At 41.8% G+C, this 23,823-nt stretch overlaps 1 protein-coding gene across 1 annotated transcript in view; it reads left to right on the forward strand.

Annotated features, from left to right (window-relative positions):
- DGKH (diacylglycerol kinase eta) overlaps positions 1–23,823 on the forward strand; it is an 800,492-nt gene that overhangs the window by 489,764 nt on the left and 286,905 nt on the right. Inside the window, 3 exon segments of the mRNA XM_053705494.1 lie at positions 220–359; positions 18,166–18,253; positions 19,234–19,325. Coding sequence (XP_053561469.1) covers positions 220–359; positions 18,166–18,253; positions 19,234–19,325 — 320 coding nt within the window.

Below are 23,823 nucleotides of genomic sequence, written 5' to 3' on the forward strand. Positions count from 1 at the left end.
GGATGCTGGCCCACACAATGTTTAGTGCCATGTTGAACATTGTATTATTTTCTAAATGTTCTGCATTTAATCCAGTGGTTGGTCAATAATTGTGTCCAACTTCATGTGCCATCCCTAAGAACAGAATAAACTTATCACAATACTGTTTTTACATGTATTCTTTGTCTAGAATATACTGTAATGAGGAATGAATGACTGTTATAAATGTCATTTTTTTAGTGTCAGCTGGGAGTGCTTCCATTGGGTACTGGAAATGACTTGGCCAGGGTTCTTGGCTGGGGTAATTCATGTGATGACGATGCTCAGTTGCCTCAGGTTCTGGAGAAGTTAGAAAGGGCAAGTACAAAGATGCTGGACAGGTAAACATCTTCACCTTTAATCACAAATGAAATAATATGATCGCCCTATGTGTGTTTTTGTCTTGTAAAGTCACATATGACTCAAAGTTTTTGTGTCCGGTTTATGAAAGAACAGCTAAACATGCTAAAAATATTTCTTTCCTAAGATATGGTGAGTCCACGGGATCATCAATTACTGTTGGGAATATCACTCCTGGCCAGCAGGAGGAGGCAAAGAGCACCACAGCAAAGCTGTTAAGTATCACTTTCCTTCCCACAATCCCCAGTCATTCTCTTTGCCTTCAGTGCAAGAAGGTGGTGAAGTTTTGGTGTCTGAAGAAGATTTTCAACAATCAAGATTTTATTATTTTGAAAGCCAGAGTAGATTTGCTCTGATCTTTCCTCTTATGATGTTCCCCATTAGTCTCTTCAGTAGGGCAGTGGTGGCTTTCAAGCAGTTTGGAACTTGTGAGGTGGGCTTCACTGCATTTTCCTGACAAATTGCTGCCCTGATATAGAAAGCCAGAGTAGATTTACTCTGTCCTTTCTTCTTTCCACAGGTCTCTGTGAGGAGTGACCTACTCTCATGCTGGGTGAGCTGTCCTCCTGCCAGACAGTCAAGGGTGCAGGTAAGTGCTATTTTTAGTTTCTTATTGGAAGAACTCTGGCACTACAGCAGTTTTTTGGCTGCACTTTATATGTTACTTTTACATTCCAGAAGTTCAGGATGCATAAAGGCAGGAAGCAGGCACTGTGTAACATAAAAATTAAGAGGGATGATTCTTTAAGATAGTAGATGAAGTTCTTGGGACTCATTGGTGGCTCAGTATGTTATTTCCTTCTTAATACAGGAAGAGTCCACAGCTGCATTCATTACTTGTGGGAAATGCAGAACCTAGCCACCAGGAGAAGGCAAAGACACCCCAGCCAAAGGCTTAAATACCTCCTCCACTTCCCTCATCCCCCAGTCATTCTTTGCCTTTTTTTTTTTTTTTTTTTACCATCGACTGTTAAGAGACTTTTAGGGATTCTCTCCTGTCTTTTTGATCTAGACTTGAGTTTTCTGGTGTAGACACCAGGGTGGATCTTGGATGCTGTTTTGTCTTACAAACAGGATTTATTTTCCTTGGATCTTGCAAATTTCCTCATCGGGTTTTGTCCTCCAAGTCCCCCTTCTGGCCTTTGTTGGCACTGTGGTGGAGCTTGATATAGCCAGCTGAGGCCGAGTCTTAGGCATGGCGTGTTTTTTTTTTCTAAATCTGTATTTACAGACTTACAGAGAATATCGGTTGGGGTAATCGATCCCCAGTGTTTCTTTCAGATCTCCCTGTCCTGAGAGAGTTTTTCTCTCAGCTCTTTCAGGGCAATTTTGATTTTGTCAATTCACTGCCTGTGGGGAGAGAGTGTCCTATGGGGGTCCATGGATCAAGAGTTCCTTCTGTTTTATTCCTATGGTTCCTCAGCCGAGCATTCTGCTTTGAGGATTTGGTCTTCTGGGTTCTTACCAGTTGGGACCTCTCAGTGGGTAGATCTCTTTTGGAGAAGGAGAGTTCCTCCTGCGGATATGGGAGGATCTCGTGTTTGGTGGTGGGCAGAGGCTGTGGACTCTCCCTGTACAGAAGGAAAGGAAAGCATAATTTGTTTTTGTCTTGCCCTGTTAATCCGGTAAAAGAGTGAAGCCAGTCGGACTTAATATGCACGTGTTATTTCTCTTGTTAAGTGTATCCAGTCCACGGATCATCCATTACTTGTTGGATATTCTCCTTCCCAACAGGAAGTTGCAAGAGGATCACCCACAGCAGAGCTGCTGTATAGCTCCTCCCCTCACTGCCATATCCAGTCATTCTCTTGCCACTCTCAACAAAGATGGACGTAGTAAGAGGAGAGTGGTGTATTATAGTTAGTTTTTTAACTTCAATCAAAAGTTTGTTATTTTTAAATGGTACCGGAGTGTACTGTTTCATCTCAGGCAGCATTAGAAGAAGAATCTGCCTGTGATTTCTATGATCTTAGCAGAAGTAACTAAGATCCATTGCTGTTCTCACATATTCTGAGGAGTGAGGTAACTTCAGAGAGGGAATGGCGTGCAGGTTTTCCTGCAATAAGGTATGTGCAGTTAATATTTTTCTAGGGATGGAATTTGCTAGAAAATGCTGCTGATACCGGATTAATGTAAGTAAAGCCTTAAATGCAGTGATAGCGACTGGTATCAGGCTTATTAATAGAGATACATACTCTTATAAAAGTGTAATATAAAACGTTTGCTGGCATGTTTAATCGTTTTTATATATGTTTGGTGACAAAACTTATTGGGGCCTAGTTTTTTTTTCCACATGGCTGGTTTGATTTTTGCCTAGAAACAGTTCCTGAGGCTTTCCACTGTTGCAATATGAGTGGGAAGGGCCTATTTTAGTGCTTTTCTGTGCAGCTAAAAATACTGACAGAGACATTCAGCTTCTTTCTGCATGATCCAGGACATCTCTGAAGGGCTCAAAAGGCTTCAAAGTCGTGTTTGAGGAGGGTAACAATCACAGTAGACTGTGGCAGTTGTTGTGACTGTGTTTAAAAAAATGTTTTTGTCATTTATTATTCTGTTTTTGTTATTAAGGGGTTAATCATCCATTTGCAAGTGGGTGCAATGCTCTGCTGACTTGTTACATACACTGTAAAAATTTTGTTAGTGTAACTGCCTTTTTTCACTGTTATTTCAAATTTTGTCAAAATTTGTTTCTCTTAAAGGCACAGCAACGTTTTTTATATTGCTTGTTAACTTGGTTTAAAGTGTTTTCCAAGCTTGCTAATCTCATTGCTAGTCTGTACAAACATGTCTGAAACAGAGGATACTTGTTCATTATGTTTAAAAGCCATGGTGGAGCCCCATAGGAGAATGTGTACTAAATGTATTGATTTCACCTTAAACAGTAAAGATCAGTCTTTATCTATAAAAGAATTGTCACCAGAGGGGTCTGTCGAGGGGGAAGTTATGCCGACTAACTCTCCCCACGTGTCGGACCCTTCGCCTCCCGCTCAAGGGACGCGCGCTAATATGGCGCCAAGTACATCAGGGACGCCCATAGCGATTACTTTGCAGGACATGGCTGCAATCATGAATAATACCCTGTCAGAGGTATTATCCAGATTGCCTGAATTGAGAGGCAAGCACGATAGCTCTGGGGTTAGACGAGATACAGAGATGCTGTAAGAGCCATGTCTGATACTGCGTCACAATATGCAGAACCTGAGGATGGAGAGCTTCAGTCTGTGGGTGACGTCTCTGAATCGGGGAGACCTGATTCAGAGATTTCTAATTTTAAATTTAAGCTTGAGAACCTCCGTGTATTGCTTGGGGAGGTATTAGCTGCTCTGAATGACTGTGACACAATTGCAGTGCCAGAGAAATTGTGTAGGCTGGATAAATACTATGCAGTGCCGGTGAGTACTGATGTTTTTCTAATACCTAAAAGGCTTACAGAAATTATTAGTAAGGAGTGGGATAGGCACGGTGTGCCCTTTTCCCCACCTCCTATATTTAGAAAAATGTTTCCAATAGATGCCACTACACGGGACTTATGGCAGACTGTCCCTAAGGTGGAGGGAGCAGTTTCTACTTTAGCAAAGCGTACCACTATCCCGGTTGAGGACAGTTGTGCTTTTTCAGATCCAATGGATAAAAAAATTAGAGGGTTACCTTAAGAAAATGTTTATTCAACAAGGTTTTATTTTACAGCCCCTTGCATGCAATTGCGCCTGTCACTGCTTCGGCGGCATTCTGGTTTGAGGCCCTGGAAGATGCCATCCATACAGCTCCATTGACTGAAATTGTTGACAAGCTTAGAACTCTTAAGCTAGCTAACTCATTTGTTTCTGATGCCATTGTTCATTTGACTAAACTAACGGCTAAGAATTTCGGATTCGCCATCCAGGCGCGTAGGGCGCTATGGCTCAAATCCTGGTCAGCTGATGTGACTTCAAAGTCTAAATTACTCAACATTCCTTTCAAGGGGCAGACCTTATTCGGGCCTGGTTTGAAATAAATTATTGCTGACATTACTGGAGGTAAGGGTTATACCCTTCCTCAGGACAGGGCCAAATCAATAGCCAAACAGTCTAATTTTCGTGCCTTTCGAAATTTCAAGGCAGGTGCAGCATCAACTTCCTCTGCTTCAAAACAAGAGGGAACTTTTGCTCAATCCAAGCAGGCCTGGAAACCTAACCAGTCCTGGAACAAGGGCAAGCAGGCCAGAAAGCCTGCTGCTGCCTCTATGACAGCATGAAGGAGCGGCCCCCTATCAGACAACGCATCTAGTAGGGGGCAGACTCTCTTCGCCCAGGCGTGGGCAAGAGATGTTCAGGATCCCTGGGCGTTGGAGATCATATCTCAGGGATTTCTTCTGGACTTCAAAGCTTCTCCTCCACAAGGGAGATTTCACCTTTCAAGATTATCTGCAAACCAGATAAAGAAAGAGGCATTCCTAAGCTGCGTACAAGATCTCCTTGTAATGGGAGTGATCCATCCAGTTCCGCGGACGGAACAAGGACAGGGGTTTTATTCAAATCTGTTTGTGGTTCCCAAAAAAGAGGGAACCTTCAGACCAATTTTGGATTTAAAGATCCTAAAGAAATTCCTCAGAGTTCCGTCATTCAAGATGGAAACTATTCTAACCATTTTACCCATGATCCTAGAGGGTCAGTACATGACCACAGTGGACTTAAAGGATGCCTACCATCACATTCCGATTCACAAGAATCATCATCAGTTCCTGAGGTTTGCCTTTCTAGACAGGCATTACCAATTTGTAGCTCTTCCATTCGGGTTGGCTACAGCCCCAATAATTTTTACAAAGGTTCTGGGCTCACTTCTGGCGGTCCTAAGACCGCGAGGCATAGCGGTGGCTCCTTACCTGGACGATATCCTGATACAGGCGTCAAGCTTTCAAATTGCCAAATCTCATACAGAGATAGTTCTGGCATTCCTGAGGTCGCATGGGTGGAAAGTGAACGAAGAAAAGCGTTCTCTATCTCCTCTCACGAGGGTTTCCTTCCTAGGGACTCTGATAGATTCTGTAGAAATGAAAATTTACCTGACGGAGTCCAGGTTATCAAAACTTCTAAATGCTTGCCGTGTTCTTCACTCCATTCCGCGCCCCACGGTGGCTCAGTGCATGGAAGTAATCGGCTTAATGGTAGCGGGGATGGACATAGTGCCATTCGCGCGCCTGCATCTCAGACCGCTGCAATTATGCATGCTCAGTCAGTGGAATGGGGATTACACAGATTTGTCCCCTCTACTAAATCTGGATCAGGAAACCAGAGATTCTCTTCTCCGGTGGTTATCTCGGGCCCATCTGTCCAAGGGTATGACCTTTCGCAGACCAGATTGGACAATTGTAACAACAGATACCAGCCTTCTAGGTTGGGGTGCAGTCTGGAACTCCCTGAAGGCTCAGGGTTCATGGACTCAGGAGGAGAAACTCCTCGCAATAAATATTCAATGCTCTTCTGGCTTGGCCTCAGCTAGCAACACTGAGGTTCATCAGATTTCAGTCGGACAACATCACAACTGTGGCTTACATCAACCATCAAGGGGGAACCAGGAGTTCCCTAGCGATGTCAGAAGTCTCCAAGATAATTCGCTGGGCAGAGACTCACTCTTGCCACCTGTCAGCGATCCATATCCCAGGTGTAGAGAACTGGGAGGCGGATTTTCTAAGTCGTCAGACTTTTCATCCGGGGGAATGGGAACTCCATCCGGAGGTGTTTGCTCAATTGGTTCTCCGTTGGGGCAAACCAGAATTGGATCTCATGGCGTCTCGCCAGAACGCCAAGCTTCCTTGTTATGGATCCAGGTCCAGGGACCCAGAAGCGGCACTGATAGATGCTCTAGTAGCGCCTTGGTTCTTCAACCTGGCTTATGTGTTTCCACCGTTTCCTCTGCTCCCTTGTCTGATTGCCAAAATCAAACAGGAAACCGCATCGGTGATATTGATAGCGCCTGCGTGGCCACGCAGGACCTGGTATGCAGACCTAGTGGACATGTCATCCGTTCCACCATGGACTCTGCCTCTGAGACAAGACCTTCTAATACAAGGTCCTTTCAATCATCCAAATCTACTTTCTCTGAGACTGACTGCATGGAGTTTGAACGCTTGATCCTATCAAAGCGTGGCTTCTCCGAGTCAGTAATTGATACCTTAATACAGGCACAAAAGCCTGTCACCAGGAAAATTTACCACAAGATATGGCGTAAATATCTTCATTGGTGTGAATCCAAGAATTACTCATGGAGTAGGGTTAGGATTCCTAGGATATTGTCCTTCCTCCAAGAGGGTTTGGACAAAGGATTATCAGCTAGTTCTTTAAAGGGACAGATTTCTGCTCTGTCTATTCTTTTACACAAGCGTCTGGCAGAAGTTCCAGACGTTCAGGCATTTTGTCAGGCTTTAGTTAGAATTAAGCCTGTGTTTGAACCTGTTGCTCCTCCATGGAGCTTAAACTTGGTTCTTAAATTTCTTCAAGGGGTTCCGTTTGAACCCCTTCATTCTATTGATATCAAACTTCTTTCATGGAAAGTTCTTTTTATGATGGCTATTTCCTCGGCTCGAAGAGTCTCGGAGTTATCTGCCTTACATTGTGATTCTCCTTATCTGATCTTTCATTCAGATAAAGTTGTTCTGCGTACAAAACCTGGGTTTTTACCTAAGGTGGTTTCTAACAAGAATATCAATCAAGAGATTGTTGTTCCATCATTATGTCCTAATCCTTCTTCAAAGAAGGAACGTCTTTTGCATAATCTAGACGTAGTCCGTGCCTTGAAGTTTTACTTACAGGCTACTAAAGATTTTCGCCAAACATCTAACCTGTTTGTTGTTTACTCTGGACAGAATAGAGGTCAGAAGGCCTCGGCAACCTCTCTTTCTTTTTGGCTTCGGAGTATAATCCGTTTAGCCTATGAGACTGCTGGACAGCAGCCTTCTGAAAGGATTACAGCTCATTCTACTAGAGCTGTGGCTTCCACCTGGGCCTTTAAAAATTAGGCCTCTGTTGAACAGATTTGCAAGGCTGCAACTTGGTCTTCCCTTCATACTTTTTCCAAATTTTACAAATTTGATACTTTTGCTTCTTCGGAGGCTGTTTTTGGGAGAAAGGTTCTACAGGCAGTGGTTCCTTCCGTTTAAGTTCCTGCCTTGTCCCTCCCATCATCCGTGTACTTTAGCTTTGGTATTGGTAACCCACAAGTAATGGATGATCCGTGGACTGGATACACTTAACAAGAGAAAACATAATTTATGCTTACCTGATAAATTTATTTCTCTTGTAGTGTATCCAGTCCACGGCCCGCCCTGTCCTTTTCAGGCAGGTCTAAATTTTAATTAAACTACAGTCACCACTGCACCCTATGGTTTCTCCTTTCTCGGCTTGTTTCGGTCGAATGACTGGATATGGCAGTGAGGGGAGGAGCTATATAGCAGAGGGTGGGTGATCCTCTTGCAACTTCCTGTTGGGAAGGAGAATATCCCACAAGTAATGGATGATCCGTGGACTGGATACACTACAAGAGAAATAAATTTATCAGGTAAGCATAAATTATGTTTTTTCTCTGTGTTTTTCACTATTGGCTGCAAAAATAGCCATATGAATGAGAATTATTATGGCCAACGGGACCGCCTCTGACGTCACAGGAGAGGCGGATCCTTTTCTATGGGGGCAGGGACTGCTAAAGTGTGCGATTTTCATCTTAGTGCGCAGCTTTTAGTAGCTTCCTGTGTGATCTCGGCTTCATCAGGTTTTTTCCTCAAGTCCCCCTTCTGGCCTTCGTTGGCACTGGGGTGGAGCGTGATATAGCCAGCCGAGTCTTTGGAATGGCGTTTTTTTTTTTCTTCTAAATCTGTCTTTGCAGACTTACAGAGAATATCGGTTGGGGGAATCAATCCCCAGTGTTCCATTCAGATCTCCCTGTCCTGAGAGAGTTTTTCTCTCGGCTCTTCTGGGCGATTTTGACTTTGTCGATTCACTGCCTGTGGGGAGAGAGTGTCCTATGGGGGTCTGTGGATCAGGAATTCCTTCCTTTTTATTCCTATGGTTCCTCAGCCGAGCATTCTGCTTTGAGGATTTTGTCTTCAGTGAGTAGATCTCTTTTGGAGAAGGAGAGTTCCTGCTGCGTAGATGGGAGGATCTTGTGTTTGATGGTGGGCGTAGGCCAATTACGGCTCATTGTCAGTGATCCATTCTATGAGCGGGCTCTTCAGGAACGGATGTTCCCTACAATCTTTCCTTTTTTCAAGGTTGGTATCTGATTAGGGAAGCCAATCAAATTTTCAGAGCGTCCTTACCTATCCCTGGTTTTCCTCTTAAGGACTCAGGGGAGATGTTGTGTAGTGGTTAGCTGCATTGCTCCTGTAGCAGAGGGCTGTGGGTTTGAACCATGTTAAAGCTCCTGTTTTCTCTGCTGGAATGTGATTCTGGTGATATTTAACATTCTTAAGTAGATCTTTTATCGGGGATCTTCAGACAGAGATATTGGATCCTTATCGTGCCTGGGAGGTTTATTTTAACCCTTTTCTTTTTTCGGCCAGGCCTCTCTCTGTTGAGGATGGTTCGATCCTAGTAGGAGCAAGATGTCAGTGTGACCGATTGCTCTGTTTATGTCCGCAAGTTCGTATCGTTGTTTAGTGGCTTTGCCTCCATCGCCCTTGTTGCAGGTATATGCTGGGTCGTGTTTTTTTACGCCATGGAATCTTTTTCCTCTGAAGCAGATTGCGAGAGGTTGCTTGGTCTTAGCCAAGACGGGTTTTCTGAAAGGTTACGGTCCTTTCGGTAAGCGAGTAGTTGGTCTCTTGTCATCTATCATAGGTTTGGTGATCCACCCTTTGTCGGGAGGAGCTAGATCATTCTTGCTCTCTATCGGATCCAAGGGTTTTTTCTTTATTTTCCTCCAGGATGATCTGGAGAAGGGCCTTCCTAGCTAGTTCTGGCTGTCACACCTGAGGGTTACCTTAGCTGCCTAGCATGCGGAAGGTTGCATTTTGAATCCGGCTGCAGTTCTTTCTCCTTGAATGGGGGCTCGCAAGCAGTTTTTGATTACTGTTTGTTCTTCTGTTTCAGAGGTTCATTGATCTTTCAGGCGTTAAGTTCCTTTGCTCCGTCTGAAGTTTAGCCTTTTTTTTTTAGGGTGGTGCATCGGATTACTTTTGTACCCATGCAGGAGGTGGTCTTTGAATTATTTTCTTCAATGATCTATTCTGCCTGTAGATTGTGTTCTACATGCCATAGTCCCTGTGTTGCAATCTTGCAATACGTTCTTCTTAATGGAGTTTCCTTTTTATTAAGGCTGTGTTACGAGATTTGTTAGGGTTTTCTATATGGGATGGGGTATTTTTCCCCTCTTAGGGAATCGGACCTTGCTGTTCTTTTTAGACTATGGAGGCTTGGTTGCCGTCATTATTTTAGTGGAGGGGTGTTTTTTTTTTTCACTTGACCTAGGGGTCAGCGGGACACTAGTTTCCTCAGAGGTTATGGCTCAGTTTGAGAGCAGTGATGTCATCTTGGGTCTCTAGCATGAGATCTCTATGGTTCTGATTGTTGGGCAGCTATCTGGTCCTCCTAGCATTCTTTTTCTTTTTTACTTCTGTTGAAGCAGACTTCGGGATAATGGGTTTGTTGCAGGCTGTGGTGCCCTCAGATTTGGGCCGCCTCTTATTTCCCTCCCGTTAGAATTTAGTGTCCTCTATAGCTTGGGTATAATTTCCCACAAGTAATGAATGCAGCTGTGGACTCTCCCTGTATTAAGAAGGAAAACATAAATTATGCTAACCAGATAATTTCCTTTCCTTCTGTACAGGGAGAGTCCACAGCTCCCGCCCGTGTTCTCCGATGGGCGGTCTTAAATTTAATTTGTTTTTCTTTTGGCACCTTTTTCACCCTGATATTTCTCCTACTGTTCCTTGTTCCCACGGCAGAATGACTGGGGAATGAGGGAAGTGGGGGAGGTATTTAAGCCTTTGATTGAGGCGTTTTTGCCTCCTCCTGGTGGCCAGGTTCTGTATTTCCCACAAGTAATGAATGCAGCTGTGGACTCTCCCTGTACAGAAGGAAAGGAAATTATCTGGTAAACATAATTTATGTTTTTATGTCTTGCCTTGTTAATCCAGTGTTAGAGTGAAGCCAGTCAGACTTAATATGCACATGTTATTTTTCTCTCAGTGTTTTTCACTATTGGCTGGAAAAATAGCTGTTTGAATGAGAATTATTATGGCCACCAGGACCACCTCTGATGTCACAGGAGAGGCGGATCCTTCTCTATGGTGGCAGGGAATGCTAAAGCACATGGTTTACATCTTAGTGGGCAGCTTTTAGTAGCTTCCTTTGTGATCTCGGCTTCAACGGATAACTCTAGGAGTCCAGAGCTGCTATTCATCTAAATCGCAATTCGCTCAGTGTCGCAGAGGGGGCAGTTAGGCGCCTCAGCTATATCGCTGAGGTGTAGAGGCTATTATTAGAGGTTTTGTAGTTTTTCTACTAAAAGACAAACTTTGGTGTTTGAAAAATTAACAATTTTTATATTTGGCAAGGTCTGTTCTATATTTTGATTACTTTAGGAATCACTATTTTAAAGAGACAGTATAAAATTTTTTTTGTGTGTGTGAAATTTACTTGCAATATGGACCAAGTGTCTGTGCCTTCTGTAGAGTGCAAACTTTGCTTTGATAACCAAGTGGAACCCCCTTTGCCCTTTTGTTCTTCTTGTATTGAAAGAACTTTAATGTACAAAGATAGACTTTTTGTTTCTGAGCTACCATTCTCTCAGGTTGATGCTGTTCAGGTAATGCCACAGCCTTCTCCTCAAGCGTCCCAAACTTTATTGTCATCACATGCAGTGCCCTGCGGTTCCTCACAATCTCCTGGAGGAGTGTATTTGCGTGCTGAAATTGCTGTCCAGGTTTTCTCTGAGGTGTCTGAGGCATTAGCTGCCATTCCCATGCTTCAGAGAAGATGCAAGAGAAAAATTAGAGAATCAGATAGTAAGGTTTCTGATCCAGTTCAGGCTAACCTGCTCTTTCTCATATGTCTGAAGAGGAGGATACTTGGGTAGAATCTGAGGGAGAAATCTCAGATTTGGATAGTATAATTCCTTCTGGTGCTGGAGTATTTTCCTTCAGATCTAAACTTGAACACCTTCGTGTTTTGTTAAAGGAGGTTTTGGCTTCTTTGGACGACTCCGATACCACTGTCGTGAATCCTAAGAAATCTAGCAAATTAAATAGATACTTTGACGTCCCTTCCTCTGGGGATGTGTTTCCTGTGCCAGACTGTGCTACAGAGATTATTGCCCGAGAATGGGAGAGACCTGGAATTCCTTTTTATCTCTCTCCGGTTTTTAGAAAGATGTTCCCGGTGGTGAACTCCATTAAGGAGTCATGGCAGACGGTACCCAAGGTGGAATGGGATATTTCTACCGTGGCTAAGAGAACTACTATTCCTATTGAGGATAGCTGCTCTTTCAAGGACCCTATGGACAAGAAGCTGGAGGATTACTTGAAAAAGATGTATATTCATCAGGGTCTCCAATGGCAACCGGCATTGTGTATTGCTACAGTGACAATTGCGGCAGCATATTGGTTTGATGCTTTGTCTGAGTCCCTCCAAGCAGTGACCCCTTTGGAGGAGTTACAGGATAGGATTAAGGCACTTAAGTTAGCCAAGTTAGCCAATTCCTTTATTACTGACGCCTCATTGCAGGTTATTAAGTTGGGAGACAAAATCTGCTTTCGCAATTTTGGCACGTAGAGCGTTATGGCTTAATTCTTGGTTAGCAGATGTTTCCTCTAAGTCTAGGCTTTTGGCGCTTCCTTACAACGGTAAGACCTTATTTGGACCAGGGTTTGCAGAAATTATTTCAGACATCACGGGTGGTAAAGGATCTTTTCTGCCACAAGATAGGAAGAATAGGCCGAAAGGACGTCAGAGTCATTTTCGTTCCTTTCGTAACTACTTGGAAACCCAGTCAATCTTGGAACAAGGGGAAGCAATCTAAGAAGCCCACAGCTGAGTCTAAGTCAGCATGAAGGATTTCGCCCCCGATCCGGGATCGGATCAAGTGGGGGGCAGAGTTTCGGTTTTCTCAAGCATGGATGCGAGATGTCCCCGAACCATGGGCTGTGGACATAGTATCCCAAGGTTACAAGTTAGAATTCAACACCTTTTCTCCCAGGGGCAGATTCCACCTTTCAAGATTATCTGTAGACCAGATAAAAAGAGAGGCATTCTTAAAATGTGTACAGGATCTTTCCCTCCTGGGAGTGATAGTTCCAGTCCCAGTACAGTAACAGGGTCTAGGGTTCTATTCCAACCTGTTTGCTCCCAAGAAAGAGGGAACTTTCAGGCCTATTCTAGATCTAAAGTACCTCAACAAGTTTCTCAGAGTGCCGTCCTTCAAAATGGAGACTATCCATACCATTCTTCCTCTAGTGCAAGAGGGTCAGTTCATTACGACCATAGACCTGAAGGATGCGTACCTCCACATTCCCATTCGCAAGGATCATCACAAATGTCTGAGATTTGCCTATCTGGACAAACATTTTCAGTTTGTGGCTCTTCCATTTGACCTCGCCACTGCTCCCAGAATTTTCTCAAAGGTCATGAGAGCTCTGTTGGCAGTATTTCAATCTTGGGGAATTGCAGTGGCACCTTATCTTGATGACATTCTGGTTCAGGCGCTATCTTTTCAACTAGCTAAATCTCACACATAGATCTTGTTGTCTTTTCTTCGTTCCCACGAATGGAAGGTGAATTTGGAAAAGAGTTCCCTTGTTCCGGCTACAAGAGTGGTCTTCTTAGTAACCATTATAGATTCACTATCAATGAAAATATTTCTGACGGAGGTCAGAAGAGCCAAGATACTTTCCTCTTGCCTATCTCTACAGTTTGCTTCATGGCCATCAGTGGCCCAATGTATGGAGGTAATTGGTTTGATGGTAGCTTCCATGGACATAGTTCTCTTTGCTCAATTCCATTTGAGAGCTCTACAGTTATTCATGCTCAGTCAATGGAACAGGGATTTTGCTGACCTGTCTCAGAGGATAGTTCTGGATCAATCAACAAGAGACTCTCTGCCATGGTGGCTGTCCCAGGGGACATGCCTTCAGAGACCCTCATGGGTTATTCTGACCACGGACGCCAGCCTGCTGGGCTGGGGAGCAGTCTGGGACTCGTTGAAGTTGCAGGGACTTCGGATCTCAGGAGGAATCTGTTCTCCCCATTAACAAATTGAAGTTGAGAGCGATCTTCAATGCCTTGATGGCTTGGCCTCAGCTTGCTTTAGCCCGGTTTATCAGGTTCCATTCAGACATTCTGGGAGTGGACAACTGGGAAGCGGATTTTCTAAGCAGACAGACTTTTCATCCCAGGGAGTGGGAGCTCCATCCAAAAGTGTTCTCCAGGTTAACCATCAAATGGGGGTACTGGAATTGGATCTGATGGCATCTCGACAGAACGCCAAGTTTCCAAAGTATCATTTGAGGTCAAGGGATCCTCAGGCCTTCCTGATAGATGCTCTGGCAGTTCTTTGGAACTTCAGGTTGGCATACCTTTTTCCTCTGTTTGATCTCCTTCCGTGAGTCATTGCTCGGATCAAGCAGGAGAGAGAGTCAGCGATTCGAATAGCTTCTGCGTGGCCTTGTACGATCTGGTATGCAGACCAAGTGGAAATGTCTCTACCGCTGTGGTGACTTCCTCTGAGGAAGGACCTTCTACTTCAGGGTCCTTTTCTTCATCCAAATCTCATTTTTCTGAAGCTGACTGCTTGGAGATTAAACGCTTATTTTATCTAAGCGTGGTTTTTCCGAGTTGGTCATTGAGACCATGATTCAGGCTCGTAAGCCTGTCACTAAAATGATTGAACATAAGATATGGCATAAATATCTTTATTGGTGGTAATCCAAGGGATACTTTTGGAGTAGAGTCAGGATTCAAAGAATTTTTATCCTTACTCCAGGAAGGTTTGGAGAAAGGTTTGTCTGTCAGTACTCTGAAGGAGCAAAAGAAAAGGAAACTGAGCAATATCCAAAGTTATGTAAAACTTAGCATTTATTCACCCATATGGGTATTAAAAGTTCTTGGTAACTCCACCAATAAAATACATTACAGCACAAAGGTTCAAAGTACAGCTTGTAGATAAGCATACGCGTTTCAGCAGAAGCCGTATTCATAGCCTAACTAAAACAGGGTATAATTCAAGCTTATATTATCCCATGTACACAGCCATTGGTTAAAACAACAAAAGAAACAGCTGTCGTTGAACTCAGTAATAATAATTGACACACCCTCAAGGGAAAACAGCCCTCTATATGTCTTACTACTGGATATGTCTAACAGAGATGTTAATATATGTAAATAGAGCAAAACCCATGGATTACGATATCTCACTACACTGAACTGGATGTACTATAGTAAAAACCGCTGTGATAATCTAACATATATGTCCTCCTAAAGTGTACACTCGTTAGTTAAAATAAACTACAATACTAATATTCTCAATGAAAGTGGACTAGAGTCCCTAAGTAGTTTCTCTAATTCTGGATAATATGTTAAAAATATGGATATACTATTAACTCAAAATTACATATAGTGGCACTCCTGAGCAACCACATCTTGGTAGGGATCGAACTCATGTACACCTCCTCCTAAGGTAGAAGACCTAACCCACTATGCTATATGAGAGGACAATGTAAAAGGGAAAAGAACATTGAATAGACGTGTTAAATAATTGTAAAAATAAAATGATATGAAGTAAATGAATGAAAAAATAATAATAATAAATAAATAAATAAATGAAAAACCTAATCGTTATAAACTGCTGTTCTAAAGTGAGTGTGGTTATTGTAAACGCTAATATTCATTGAAAATTTGAAAAATGTAAGGAGTGTAATAGTGACCTCAACAATTAGAGCTGAATGTAGATGTATCATCATGCTTGCCAATGATTGATCAAGTCGTATTCAGAGATGAAGCCCAAGGGGACCCTTGTCTCCAACCTGAAGATCCAATACATCTCATTTTTACTGAGAATTTTATTTTTGTCTCCTCCTCTCTTGCGAATAATGTTTTTGTCAATCACCTGCCACCTAAAGGACTCAATGCTTTTGTTGTGACAGAGGGCAAAATGTTGGACCAAAGGGGTGGTAATTTTTCCGAGTGAGATGGTAGAGAAATGCTCTCTAATTCGTGACCCAACATCCCTAGTTGTTTGTCCAACATACTGACGTCTGCACAAAACACAGGTGATAAGATAAATTACGTAGGAAGAGTTACAATTCCAACAATGTTTGATATCAAAACACTCCTGAGTAGTTTCGAATTTGAACGTTTTGGACAATATCGCATACTCACATGGTTTGCATTTATTTCTACCACATTTATACATTCCTAAATGTGTGAGCCATGAGCTGTGTGTGACATGTAGAGGGGACAAATCAGATGGAGAAATCATATTTCCAATTGTCATTCCTCGCCTAAAGGAGCACCTAATGCCCTCTTCCACACAAGGAACAAATTTGTTGTCGGCATTGAGAAGTTTAAAATGCTTCTTTACAATGCCACAAATCTGTTTGTATTGACTACTGTGACCTGTTACAAATGTAACACCTCCAAACTTATTTTTGATCTTGTTACCTTCCCATTTTTCACTCAAGAGGTGGTCACGGTTGATTACTGCCACTTCCTTGTTGGCTCGATTAATGACCCTATTTGGGTACCCCCTTTGTCTAAGGCGTGTATCCAGTTCCTCAGCCCTTTTCTGGTATTGGACGTGATCACTACAATTCCTTTTGAGGCGAATATACTACCTATACTCTGAAGGGTCAGATTTCTGCTCTATCTATTTTACTGCACAAGCATCTGGCGGACGCGCCAGATGTGCAATCTTTTTGTCAGGCCTTGGTCAGAATCAGGCCTGTGTTAAAATCTGTTGCTTCACCATGGAGCCTTAACCTTGTTCCTAAAGTTTTGCAACAGGCTCCGTTTGAGCCAATGCATTCCATAGATATTAAGTTGTTATCTTGAAAGATTTTGTTTCTTACTGCTATCTCTTCTGCTCGGAGAGTTTCAGAACTCTCAGCTTTGCAGTGTGATTCTCTTTATCTCATATTTCATGCAGATAAGGCTGTTCTTCGTACCAAGTTTGGTTTTCTTCTTAAGGTTGTTTCGGATAGAAATATTAATCAGGAAATTGTTTTTCCTTCTCTCTCTGTCCTAATTCTTCTCATATGGAACGTTTGTTGCACAACCTAAATGTTGTGCGTGCTCTTAAATTCTATTTGCAGACAACTAAGGACTTTCGCCAGTCTTCTGCATTGTTTGTTTGTTTTTCTGGGAAACGTAGGGGTCAGAAAGCTACTACTACTTCTCTTTCTCTCTGGTTGAGAAGTATTATTCATTTGGCATATGAGACTGCTGGATAGCAGCCTCCTGAGAGAATCACAGCTTACTCTACTAGGGCTGTTTATTCTTCTTGGGCTTTCAAAAATGTATGCAAATTATTATGACCCTGGGGAAGTCTCCCTATGGGTGATGGGGGAAACCAGACGTGGACTCCTTGCCCAGTGTGCTTAGAGGAATGTGGCTGCACCTCACTGACGAGGCCCATAGGAGGCCGAAACGATCGTCTGGGGTTGTCATGTTCCTTGTTCAGAGGAGAATTGCCTGGTATTTCGGGGCTGGACTGACCATACTTGGCAGGATCAGACTGATATACTTCAGGAAAGTTTTCTTCTGTGAAAAGCACACTGGTCTAAAAGAGGCTGCTTCCGGGTGGTAAATCGCCATAGAACAAGCCACTGAGCTGTTGTTCGTTCCTGGTAGAGCGCTTCTCTCTTTGTATGCTTTCAAAAATGAGGCCTCTGTGGAACTGATTTGCAAGGCTGCAACTTGGTCCTCTTTGCATATTTTTTCCAAATTTTATAAATTTGATACTTTTGCCTCGGCTGAGGCTTCCTTTGGGAGAAAGGTTCTTCAAGTGGTGGTGCCTTCTGTTTAGGTTCCCTGTCTTGGCCCTCCCTTATCATCTGTGTCCTCTGGCTTGGGTATTGATTCCCAACAGTAATTTATAATCCCGTGGACTCACCATATCTTAGGAAAGAAAACAAAATTTATGCTTACCTGATAAATGTATTTCTTTCCGGATATGGTGAGTCCACGGCCCGCCCTTTTATTTTAAGACAGTTATTTTTGTCTAAACCTCAGGCACCTCTACACCTTGTGTTGCTTCTTTTTTCTCCATTTTCCTCCGGTCGAATGACAGAATTTCTTAACTATAAACATTTAAGAAATTCTTAATGTATTAATGGCTTTAATAATTTTCTGTAAATAGCCAGGTATTTTAAGCCTTAAAATGTCCAGACTTAAAGGGACACTCAAGTCAAAATAAACTTTTATGATTCAGATAGAACATGCAGTTTTAAGACACTTTCCAATTTACTTCTATTATCAAATTTTGTCTTTTTCTAAACACACTTTCTCAGAAACAAGATCCTACTGAGCACGTACACAAGTTCTCAGGTACACGTATACTAGTCTGTGATTGGCTGATGTCTTTCACATGATACAGGGGGCCGTAAAATGGGAGAAAAAATAAAATTGTCAGAAAAAAATCTACTGCTTATTATTATCAGAGTAGATGTTAAATCATATTTTTATTGTGCACTTGTTTAGTTTAGTAATAAAGATATTATGGGAAAAAAAACATAAAAACTATTCTGGCCCAACAAATATTTTTAATTTAACAAAGATGTTACAATCTGTCAAGCCTCTACACATATTATCTTTTATATTTCAGATGGAGTATTATGTCGTATGAGCTTAAATTACCATCTAAGCCTTCTATTCTTCCTTTAACTCCAGATGAGGATTCTGATGAATGTCAAGTAAGTTGTTTTTCTTTTCCTACCTAGACAACAGTAAGGGAATATTCCTCCTCATATATAGACCAGCACTAACTGTAGATATTGGAACTGTCTACAATCAGGAAACACTCATTTTTAAATCTGTAGTCGTATAATAGAATGACAGTGATCAGTAAACACTTCTCAGCAAGCTTCATCTATTGACTCTATACTATAGTGTATAGTGTTTGGAATATAAAGCAATGTATTGAATTCAGCAGATCCCTCGTGTTGAATCTCTGACCACTGCTGTTGATTTTAGTGGTAATGGCATAGGTCACATTGGTGACCGACCTTTATCTTTTAGGGCTGGAGGAAGACCAGATTTTTTAGATGTCCCTTTGTGAGAATATAAACATGGTTGAGCATGTAATTGGTGCACGTGTGCTCACATAGGATATTCTGATTCCAGTTTTTGAGTATAAATATTGAGCAACTGTGTACCTTGTCAAAATTGTATTCTCTCTATCCACATAAAATGGTAGTCATGAAACAGAATCTAGAAAAATAAACATTAGAACTTTTGTCCCACTAATGGTACATTATATTCAATATTTTATATTTGCATATGGTATATCTTCTATTAAATGCTGTTTTTGCAAAATGTCTCCATAAAACGTAAACATTTTTTAAAAAAGCATTTAAAATTTTGCAAAATGTCTCCATAAAACGTAAACATTTTTTAAAAAAGCATTTAAAATTGTAATTGTGTTTGAAAAAAATGCATTGGTTTGCAGTCCTCAGATGATTCTTTATAAACAAAAAATCTCTTAAGAATTGTTTATATTAACTTATTTGCTGTGGCCATCTAGGGACAAATATAAACTCCTACAGAGTTCAAATATCTGGAATTCAAGAATAAAAAAAACTCCCTTTTTTATATATAAATACATCTGTAAATAGTTTTTTCAAGAATACTGTTGCACTTTCATTTAAATGTTAATTGTGTTTTATCTTCTTAGTTTCAGATATCAGCTTATGAAGATTCAGTGGCCACACATTTAGCAAAAATTCTAAACTCTGATAAACATTCAATTGTTATATCTTCAGCTAAGTAAGTTTTTTTTTGGTGTCTTACTATTCAAATAACTCATGATTTCCAGTAGTTATAATATCTTCTTTGTATTAATCTGGTTTGTTTCACTACCTTTCTTTGTTTTGTCATTATTTTCAAAATAAAGTTTAATTAGATTTTTTTATTTTTATTTTTATTTTGTTGAGTAGCAGATTCAAGTATACATCTACAAAAAAACAAAGCAATAACATAATACACAGGACTGTACATACATATTAGCCAGTTATACAACAAGAACCGGTGACAAAGCTAATCACAAAACTTGTACAGCATTAAATAGATTTAACAGTAAATTACTTTAATGTATTTATTTTTCTCTGAAACTAGAACTCTGCACCTCAAAGTTTTTCATATAAACTTATAGTAAAGAATGTCTTATGCAGCTAAATCGGAAAAAGAAAACCATAATATCATTAACAAAACAGTTCCCAATGTTTCATGAGGGGTCAAGGTGTAGTATAAGGAGTAGGGTATATGGGGGGAGGGAGGGGACTCAGTGGCAGTAACTAGGAGTCTAAATCAGTCTGGGTAAATCTCAAACCATGGGGACCAGGTTTCTTGATAGAAGTCTACTCTATCTAGGATTCTATGGGAGTATAGTTCCATCTGTTTGATGTAATATACTGTGGGAAGCACTTGAGATATAAGAGGTGGGTCCTTGTGTTTCCACCTTCTGGCAATCATTAGTTTTGTAGCCATGAGGAGATATATTACTAGGGCTTCTCTAGAAAGCGTCAAATTAGGGACGTGCATGTGAAGCAGAATTATCTCTGGTTTGAATGGAAGGGAAATGTTTAATGAGTGAAATATTTTGAAAAGCTTCCACTAGAGTGGTTGGATCCTGGGACAGGACCACCACATATGCAGGGAGGTTCCCAATTGCCCACAGTCTCTCCAACATAATGGAGATTGAGTGCCATAAATCCTATGTAGGGTAGAGGGTGTCAAATGCCAACGAACAAGGATTTTGTACTGTAGCTCCCAAAGAGTGGCACAGTGTAGAAGTTTTTTAGTTGTATTGATACGTGTGTGCCATGTATCGGTTTTGGCTGTGAAGCCTATCTCCCTTTCTCAGGCTCTGTGTTGGGCAATTTTATGATGTGTGGTAGGTTCAAGTAGGAGATTGAAGTGGAAAGATAGGGCGTGTGTGAGACCTTCTCCTAGGGTCCATTTAGTCTCCCATTGCGAAGGCGGTCTTAAGTTTTTCCCTGGATATCCCCATGATTTCAACCATGTGTGGAGACGGAAAGCTTCAAAATATAAAGAAGGGGGGATTTCGAATTTTGCGCATAACTGTGTATGTGTTAGCCACTGTCCTTGGTCATAGAGGTCCATGGCCAAGATGGGGGCGAAAGTTCGCCAAGACAAGAGATGAGAGTCTGGGAGACAATAAAGAGCCCCACTCATGGTGAGTACGGGGGAGGGGTGTGGAGCTTAATCTGGGTTGTGTCTCGTCTGACACCAAAACTGGAGGGCATGCGAAATTATTGGGGATAAGTTAGCTGTTTTTTCCCTGTAGTGAGGGGGGATCCATAAGAGATCGGACAGATTAAGTCCTAACGGAAGTACTGACAATTCTGTCTCAAACCACCAGGGTTGCTCACCTGTGAGACTCCAGCTAAACAAATGTGATAGTCTAGCTGCTGTATAATATGGTATAACGTTGGGGAGGGCTAATCCCCCATGCGTAATTGGCCTCTGAAGTGTGGTTCTAGACGTTCTGGGTCTAATACCTCTCCAAACGTAAGTAGAGACAAGACTTTGTAGTTTATTTAACAGGGCTCTGTAGATGTTATATGGGATACATCTAAACAGGTAAGTAAGTTTGGGTATAAAGGAAATCTTTATCGCAGCTTTTTTCCCTGTCCATGACACCTCTCGAAACTCCCATGAGGAGAGGAGGTTCTGAAATTCTGTTAGTCTGTATGTGAAATTTTTCATAATTGTGGTTTCTGGATCAGGACTTAAGTACGTGCCTAAGATCTTACTGGCATGTGCATTCCATTGGAAATTATATATGTTTTGTAGGTAAGTTAGTTCTTGAGTGGAGACATTTATATGTAAGGTTGATGTTTAATTTGTAATAGCTTAGCTGACCAAAATGTCAGTTTAATGAGATTTTAATGGAATCACGTTTAATCATTTCTTTCATAAAATGGTGAGAGTCCTTGAGATCATCAAGTGGGATTACTTTCCCTATCCACCAGGGGGAGGACAAAAAAACCCTCACCCCTACAATCCAGGGATTTGCTCCACCCATATGCCTAGTAATCGCCCCCCCCCCCCAGTGCAATCAGTTACCTTTTTTCATACAAGTAGTGAGAGTCCACAATCCATTACTCCTGAAAATCACTCTTCCTGGCCACTAGGAGGAAGCAAAGATTCCCAAACCACAAGATCTCTATAAATCCTCTTCCACTTTACTGGTAATCCATCTTGTGTTTGCCTCTGCAGGAGGAAGGTGAAAAATGAAGGTGCTTTTGATGTTCTTCTGTGAGAGGGGTTCTCGGACTGATTTGAGGCCCATTTCCATTCAGAAACCTGCTGTTAAATAGAAGGAAGTATTGGGAGAATGGGGTAGTGGCACAATTACTACCAATGGGAGTTGGTCACAAGCCTTCCAACCAAAGGTGTCACAGGGACCTGTCTTTAGCCTCCTCCTGTTGGGTCATCAGTATACATCAAAGATAGCGCACATCATATTTTATACGGGCTTAGCTTGTTTGTTTTTTCCACCCGCAGTTTTATTTTTCCATGCTCGTTCCGTCTGTTTTTGAGCACAATATCACATTCTCAGTGTTCTCCCACGTGTTATTTTTTCTTTTTTGTGTTGGGTTAGCGCTCTGTGGGTTTGCTTTTCCTTCCATAAGGCAGGGAGAGTCCACAACTTCATTCCTTACTTTTGGGAAATAAAACACCTGGCCACCAGGAGGAGGCAAAGACACCCCAGCCAAATGCTTAAATATCCTTCCCACTTCCCTTATCCCCCAGTCATTCTTTGCCTTTCGTCACTATAGGAGGTTTTTGATGAAAGTTAGAGCCTAACGGCTCCTGAGCAATCAGTGTTGACGAGATTCACTACTTGCTGTTACACACTCAAGTCCATGTCAGAGCGTCACTACAAGAAATTCACACTTGAGAGGCTGTTCCACAGCATGGATCATGGAGGGTAAGACCGTTTTTATATATACACTTTCACTATACAGGGTCACAGTGTGGCTTCTTTATGCCTCGATAGGATCAAGGGTTAATTTCTCCTTCAGGGAGATTATTTAAACAGCAAGGGGTTATTCATAACTGCTTTAATATTTTTTTGGGCTCTTTCTCCCCGTCTCCTGTTTTTAAAAAGATGTTTCCTGTTGCTGACGCCATTCGAGACTCATTTTATTTTTAGCTGCAAAGTTTCTTGTCGGATGGTCATGTGACCCGCTCTTCCGCATTCAGATTTCTAAGCGGAGAATCTCCTGTGATTACTCGATCGGCAGGAGAGTCCTGTGACTTTTCCCACTACCAGCTTTATTACCAGAGGTCAGGTAAGTCTCCTCAGTATGTCTGAGGTGTAGAGGGCCTGCTTTTGAATTTGTTAGGCTATCTTTTTATAGCGTTATACGTTCTGAGGGTAAACAAGTGACAGTAGTTTTGATTTTTATTTATTTTTTCTCAATTATTTTTGGGATTTTTTTATTGAATAATATGGATATGGATCAAGACTTCCTTTCTTGAGATAAATGCTTATTATGTCTAGAGGCACAAATTGTTTTGCCTATGCAATTGTGTGCTGCATGCTTAGCTAGAACTCTTCAATGTAAAGATAAGTTGTTGCCCTCTGAGCCCAATGTCTCTCAGGATGATGCTGTTCAGGCAATGCCACAGCTTTCTCCTCAAACGTCCAAAGCCTCAATGGTGTCACATACAGTGCCCTGCAGTTCCTTTCAGCCTTCTGGAGGAGTTTTTTTGCCATCAGATTTTGCGGCACAGATATCTTCTGCTATATCTGTGGCATTATCTGCTTTTCCCATGTTGAGGAAGCGCAAGAGGAAATCTAAACATATTTCTGATAGTAAGGTGTCTGTTGCCTCTGCTGCTGCGAAGGCTGACCTCCATCCTAAGTCTGATGAGGAGAATACCTCTGTAGCTTCTGAAGGTGAAATCTCGGATTTGGACAGTATAATTCCTTTAACTGACTCTGAAGAGGTAAACTTAAGATTTAAGCTTGAACACCTCTGTTTACTTTTGAATGAGGTACTGGCTACTTTGGACGACTCAGATTCTTCTGTCGCTGTCAACACTAAGATCTATTAAACTTAACAAATACTATGATGTTTCTTCCCCTGTGGAAGTTTTTCCTGTTCCTGACCGTGTGTCGGAGATCATTGCACAGGAGTGGGATAAACCAGGGATATCTTTCTCCTGTCTTCCGTTTTTAAAAAGATATTTCCTGTTGCTGACTCCATTCGAGACTCATGGCGCACAGTGC

This window comes from Bombina bombina, chromosome 3 (genome assembly GCF_027579735.1).
Source record: "Bombina bombina isolate aBomBom1 chromosome 3, aBomBom1.pri, whole genome shotgun sequence".
NCBI lineage: Eukaryota > Metazoa > Chordata > Amphibia > Anura > Bombinatoridae > Bombina > Bombina bombina.